Here is a 7,257-nt window from a genome sequence, read left to right on the forward strand (position 1 = left end):
CGGGGAAAGAAAACATTTCCAAGCAAACTGTAAGATACAAGTCCCTGAATTTGTTAACAGTTTTCATGAAGTCACACCGTTCTAAGAGCAACAGATATTTTCGGTTTACTTGTGCTGAACTTTCCTGTCCTGTTTACACTCAGTGTTCTCAGTTATTGCCAAAGACGCACATGACATCTTTTTCAACACAGAAAGCTTGAAAACCTCACTTTGAATTACTTATTCTAGACCAAATATCGTGTTTGACTTCACATATATGCTAATTATGCTGCATGTCTGCTGAATGAGACCGATGCTAATGTAGAATTGGTTCTTAAGCATTCATTCATTCATTAATTTTCTATACCGCTTAGTCTAAATAATCATCAATCATTAGCTACACTATTCTCAAAGTGGACTTCACATACACCTGGGGAATCTGGGAAAAAATAATAATAATAATAATGTGACTTTTCTTTGAGTACGTGAATTACAACACATTGGAACCCCTAAACGAACAAACATACTGAAGAATCTCCCCTTATGTAAGCTTTATGATGGTGACAGGTAACATAAATGTGTAATACTCACTTTGCTCTGGACGAACCTACTGCAATGCTCCAGCGACGGATTAGCATGTAGTTAGCACAACCCTGGATACGTTTTTAAATCCATCCACCTCCACAAGTCAGGTTAGACCTAAATCAATTAAACTATGTGTGGCGAGTGCAACTTTCTGGTTACAAAAAAATAGAATAAAAATGACGCCACCTGGGGACTTTCAGAACCCCAGGAAATCCTGCCTGACAGGCACAAAGGTTCAAATTAAGCACATGGACAGATGTGATTCAGAAATTAAAAATAACATTTTATTAATAAAAGAATGCACAGGTTAAAACAGCAAAAAAAAAAAAAAAGAACTGCTCCATCACACCGACATAAAACCAAGGTGCAAATGGGCTCAATTCAAATAATGATTGCAATCCTGAAAATAATAAAAAAATGGTTAATACATGCAATAAAAAAAAAAAAATCAATAAAACACAATAATACCCTCTATAAACCATAAAATAAAAGAGGATGCACTCTGTTATTGACAGCCAGGTCTAAGTGCATCCACAGCACTCAAGTGCTATCAAAGTGAACAGTCATTTTGCAAATGATGACCCATCCGCCACCGGACCAGGATACCTGGCAGGCAGGATCCGGTAGCATGGATAAATAAAATTAATAATCTGGGCCTGTGTTTTCCACAGGGGAAGAAACTGAACCACCACGGGATACTGCCCAACGGTCTCTGTAATCCCACCATGGCTTCAGCTCAATCAGCCACTGGACTACTCGACGACTGACCCACCCACACACCCCTGCTGCCAATGGCAGCAACATGTACGCAGGGAGCTGCTTCTCACCACATGTATATTCAATCAGAATGGTCACTGTCATGGTTTATGGTTTCAGGTTCTGACTGTATTTAGTTTTGGTAATGTTTCTAGTTTTTGTTCTTGGTTTTTTGGTGTTCAGGGCTTAGTTTTGTGTTTCTTTGATTTCTGTTTGTTAGTGCACCTTGTCTGATTACTCATGCACGTCACCTGTGTTTAATTTATCAGTCTGTGTATTTAAGTTCTGGGTTTTCAGTTACTCCTTGTCAGATCCTCATTGTGTTCACCCATGTTGTGTCTTAGATCCTTAGAGTTCAGAATAAACCTTGGTCAACAGCATCATTCTGCCTCCTGCCTGATTGTCTGCGTTTGGCTCCTCACCTCCGCCATTCTTGACAGGTCACCTCCTGCCATGACGGTTAGAGGTCCATCAGGGCCAACCAGGAAGAGTGAATGTGCCCCGACTAGCGAGCCCATGTCTTATATACCACCCTCACTACCCCCACAGTCAGCCCTGACAAATTACACCTGGGAGGACAAGGTAACCAACCTCATCCTGCCACATAAAAAAAATATATCTCAGTTTTGGTTTTGTTTAGAACAGGGATGGAAGACCAAAGTGTGTCATGTGTCTGCAGGTGTTTGCAAACATAATCATGAAGCCAGCTAAGCTATGGAGGTATCTGATTACATAACATCCAGGTTTTGGCCTGATAATATGAACTCACTGCTAACACCATGCAAATTTTCTTTCTTTCTTTCTTTCTTTCTTTCATCTGATAAACCCTAGTGCAAATACTATTGCCAAAGCTGAATGAATAACAGTGGTCTTTTCATTTTGGTTAGTTTGACAATAATTTACAAAAGGGGCAATGCCATTATTTTAAAGTTGAATCACTTAAATTGGCTTTACAATGTATTTTTCTCTCTCTTTTTTTAAAACTGGGTTAATTTGGGCTTTGCCAGTCCTGCTACTGTTCATTTTCTGAAAGCGTTAAGATCTGTCACATGAAAGTGAAAAATACAGTAAGGCCAAGCTTTAACTTAAAGACACACTGCAGAACTTTTACACATTTTCTCAGTGACGCGTACTGTGAGATCTCTCCAGCCAATAAACGACAGTCTTATCTTGACTCTTGCCTCTTTCTATCTTGCTTTTCTTCTCTTCCTCTGAAAGTGTCTTCTTGCATTTCTTTGTAAATGGTAAATATGTTTTGATTGGCATCAGGATTTTTATGATGGGGGAGATCACTGGTAGACTTTTCCCCGTGCTTTAGCCTCCTGACTGTTGAGCCTGCAGCAAAACATTCTTATTTTCACTTTTTTTTTTTTATGCACATTCAGCACCTTCAAGGACTGCCATTTTTTAATTTTGTTGTACCAGTACAATAACAATAAAGACAGTGAATGGAATTGAATTGAATTGAATTGAATTGAATTGAATTGAACTGAATTGTTTTTGTAACTTTATATAACTTGACCCTTGTTTGCTATAACAAACTAACCTGTAAAGGTGTCATGACACACGCTGAATGCTGACTTCTCTGTTGACATGTATTGATTTTTTTCATGTGGTTTAAAGAAAACAACCCTGTTTACATACATTTCACAAGAAATGAAACTCAGGCACTTGATAGCTGTTCAAGTTCAACATTTGCAGGATGTAGTTAATGATTAGCAAATTTAGGTCATGTGTCCTGGTGATAACCAGTGTGACTGTGTTTATCTAATCTTTTCTGTCTGTGTAAGCACTTCCATCTCTCACGGTGGATTTAAGTTTCGATTTCTGCAACAATATATTTGCTGCAAATCATCTGTGCTCTCACCTGCTCGAAGAGGTAAAGACATGGCACCGACTCTGGTGAGTCTGACCTACAAGACTTTCTACTGATTTTGTACTGTATTATAATTTTTAGATAAACAACCTAATATTTTCATTATTGTGTTGATTGTTATTCTTGCCCTTTTAATATTTATTTTACTCTTAATTTCCATTATTTTAGTTTGACAGCGATGCAAAGCCAGGGGATCTGATTGAGATCTTCCGTGAGACGTATAACCACTGGGCTATCTTCATTGGAGGAAACGAAGTTGTTCATTTAATTCCTCCAAGTAGGTGAACTGCTGCATTTGCATTACACAAAGAAAATCGATCCACATCTGTATTAATCCTCAAGCTATACCTTAAGTCTTTTTTTTCCAATAAATCACATCCTTAAAATTAAAAACTGGACTATTCTTTTACCACAGCACACAGAGGTGGTGATTTGGGAAGTTTTGGAGAAATGCTGTCTTTTCTGGAGAGCAACAAAGCACAAGTGAGGCGACAAAGGTTATGGGAAGTGGTCGGGTCCGACAATTTTCATGTCAACAACCTCCTGGATGATGAATACCAGCCTCGCGAGCCTTATGTCATTGTCAGGGACGCCTGTAGGATGGTCGGTCGAGAGCTTCCATACAATGTTGTCACTAACAACTGTGAACACTTTGTCACTGAACTGCGATATGGCGAGGCAGAGTCACGGCAGGTGAGTGCACAAGAGTCTATATTATGCTGTTTATGTTTAATCAACATACAAAATCTGGTTAAGGCCAAAGGTTGAGGCATGGGACTTTATAAAGCTTTGATTTATCATGTTATTTTTACAAGAAGTGAGAAATTTTGTGTTGTTCCCTCAATGAGAAATCTTCAGGTTTATACAGTATCTGCAGCTGCAAACTGAGATTTTCATACAAGCATCTTATTCTTTGAAACAACATACTGATCTGACACAATCTAGTTTGATGGATAAGAAGCAGATGTTTATGAAATTTATTTAGTTTATGAAAGCTTGTTTAATCAGGCCTCTCAACGTATCTGTCGCCTTCAGTGCTGCAACTATACACAACTCTCTAAAGTGTAAATACTATGTGTGTGTAATCATATTTAGTACTAGAAAACCTCATTTAAAAAACTAAGACTGCCAAAGTTAATGTGTTAACACAAAGAGATTTTTCTGTGGAATCAACATGTTAATTCTTTTTTTTATACATAAAGTTATCATTCATGCCTTATTAAAAATCTGAATTTGGCGTTATTTTGGTGAGAGAAGCTGATTTAAGCAAAGGTGCCTTGTTAAAGCTGTGACCATAATTCACCAAAAACACTTTAGCCTCCTTATTAATGAAGATTCTAACAGTCTTACATTTAGAAGATGCTTCAGGATCACCCATTTGATACGTAACACAAAAAACCACTCAGCCGTCACATCTCCTCACGGCCCATATAAATAATGTCTGTTTCAAGTGTTGTAATACTTCACCGCCACCGCGTGTTTTGCTTTGCCATGGTAAAGTCAGTTCCTCCACTAGAGGGCAGTGCTAAGTTTAGAGTTCACCAGTGTCAGTTTCACACAGTTTGGCGGCAGTAATGAATCACTATAAAGTTGTTTCCAATCATCAAATCGACAAGTAATGTAAGTACTTGTATGCAGTTTGAAAAAATGTGGTATTGGTAAATCACTAACATTTACATCTAAAGAGGAAAATGTTTCAAAATCTCCATCCTCGTATGCAGTTTTTACTCATTTAAGTACATCTACACAGCTTATGGCACACTGACATAATGAAAAGTGTTACGACTTGTTGACGTTAACTGATGGATATAAATTTAGAGGTTGGTTAGGGATAAGCACTTAATTTCCATCCATCGTGACACTTGTAGAGAGTACCTGCTGGTTCAAAACTCATCCTGAATCATGTCTTTACAGAGTCATTGGCCTTTTCTCTTTTCCTCCCACTAGTACTTCCTTACTTTTTTTACTGTGTATGGTTTAAGTCTGCATGTAATACGAATTATAGTTCGAACATTACAAAAACCTTCGCGATTAAGACCTAATTATTTTACTGAGGAAGTGTTTTCACTGTCCTGTTGCTAGATGATGCCTGAGAGAATACAATAACGTGGCGATGAAGACTACCTCCATAGATTATGACACCATAGGTACTGTGTGACATGTTTGTTTTGTTTTTCAGGTTCAAACAGCAGCTGTGGTTGGAGGCATAGCCGCAGCAGGTGTGGCAGTTGCAGTTTTGGGTGCTGCTCTGTTTTCTGCTCTGCACAAAGATGACAAAAGAAGACAAAATCATAAGTGACATGGAAGAAGAGAAGCAATAATCCTGCTGGAGTCTGGATTATTTCAGCTACCTTTGTAAATCTTTTTGATTTTCTGTGTGGGAGAAACAAACAGCAATGTAAAATGTTGTCAATCATTAATTTAATTGTTAATATTAAATCAGACCTAGGATATTTTCCTTATATGCAAAGTCTTTGCAATGACTTCCTAACTTTTACATGCTAAATTATTTCAAGTGAGCATTATGTATGAGCACCAGCACAGATAAGTTACTCCTCCTATAAATAAAGACCAAACTGACATTTATTGTATGTAAGATATATTTGTTGGCAACAATCATGACTTACTGAGCGGCACTGAGAGCGAAACTGTGAAAAGGGAAACAGTGCAAGCACAGAGAAACAGGAAAATACTGAGTTATGTTTTACTTAAGACCTTTTATGAGCTTAGAGGGTGTTTATCCCTCCTATCTGGCTAAGCATTGTTCTGAATCACAATCAGCTACTGTTCTGTTACTGAACCCTGTTACAGACCAGGCAGGTGGACTCAGCTTTTCTCAGTGTTAGAATCAAATTAAAAGCTTGTTTGTTTTCTCAATAGCAAGCAGTTGGTTAGTAAAGATTTTGGGAATCAATTCTTTTTGCATGTGTCTGTTAAATAAAGATTCAACTAAATAAGCAAATAAAAGGTTTTTAAGTTTTTATTGCATTTTAAAAAATCTTACAACTTTGTGTGTGCATGAATAGTTGGAAAAGGCATCTGCATAGATTTGTAATTAATCTTTAAACTGTGTTTTTAAATCACATGAGCACCTTTAAAAGACACTGAATGATCCAGAAGCTGGAACATGAATGCATTTATTTAAATTTGCTGAAAGAACAAACTCTTCTTTTCTCATTCTGATCTAACAAGGCTGATTATAGACAAGTGTTGTGGGACATATACCATATACCATACCACTGCAGCCTTACAGCAAGAATCTCCCTGGGGGAAAGTTAGAACCTTGAGGGCAGTGGCCTTTCTGTGTGTTCTCCCCGTGGGTTCTCTCCGGGTTCTCCGGCTTCCTCCCACCATCCAAAGACATGCATGTTAGGTTAATCGATTACTCAAAATTCTCCTATGAAACAGAAGTCTACTTCTGTAAATATGATGCATGCCATCAAAAAGCTTCATGGGCTCAGAGTGGCATTATAATTTCATAGATTAACATAATCTCCATTGGGGATTTAGTTTATCTCAAAAATAAAGACAGAAACTAAATCTGATAAAACTGGAAGCTTTCTGTAGTATAAAAAGGCCAAAGCAGTAAAGCATCTAATAAGTAGAGGCAGCTGGAAGTGGCTGGTCCCCAGAATCAGCATAACACTCCACATTGTTCCTGGGGTCACTTTCTGAGAGCTCCATGAAATCCAGGGTGGGCTGTGAAGGCTTGGGCTGTGGGACATACTCCAGAAATAATAAAATCTCATACTCTACACACTTTAGGACTCTGAGAGGAGAAATTAGAGCAGCTGATCATCAAGTAAAGACATAATGTAAAGCAATGGCACTGATTTATGGGGTTACAGGCTGAATACTGATGCAGCAGAGCCTCAAACATGAACACTATTTGCATTTATTTTTAACAAAGTTATTTAACCAGAGGAATTCAGCTTTTACCACCCACTTCTTCAGTTTTCCTCCCCACCTCAGTAGGCTGTGTGTCGTTCCAGCTGCACTCGATCATTTGACAAGGAGCTTTATTTCATTCTGCTGCCAAATTAAATTTGTCCCACTATTAA

At 38.0% G+C, this 7,257-nt stretch overlaps 1 protein-coding gene across 1 annotated transcript; it reads left to right on the plus strand.

The window, feature by feature from the left end:
* Positions 1-3,097: 3,097 nt before the first annotated feature.
* LOC121631608 (phospholipase A and acyltransferase 4-like) lies at positions 3,098-6,148 on the plus strand. Its single transcript, XM_041972622.1, has 4 exons — positions 3,098-3,222; positions 3,365-3,473; positions 3,612-3,889; positions 5,376-6,148. Exons 1-4 carry the CDS (start codon positions 3,208-3,210, stop codon positions 5,493-5,495), a joined length of 522 nt encoding a protein of 173 aa, XP_041828556.1. The 5' UTR covers positions 3,098-3,207; the 3' UTR covers positions 5,496-6,148.
* Positions 6,149-7,257: the final 1,109 nt, after the last annotated feature.

The sequence above is a fragment of the Melanotaenia boesemani genome, chromosome 20, assembly GCF_017639745.1.
Source record: "Melanotaenia boesemani isolate fMelBoe1 chromosome 20, fMelBoe1.pri, whole genome shotgun sequence".
Lineage (NCBI taxonomy): Eukaryota > Metazoa > Chordata > Actinopteri > Atheriniformes > Melanotaeniidae > Melanotaenia > Melanotaenia boesemani.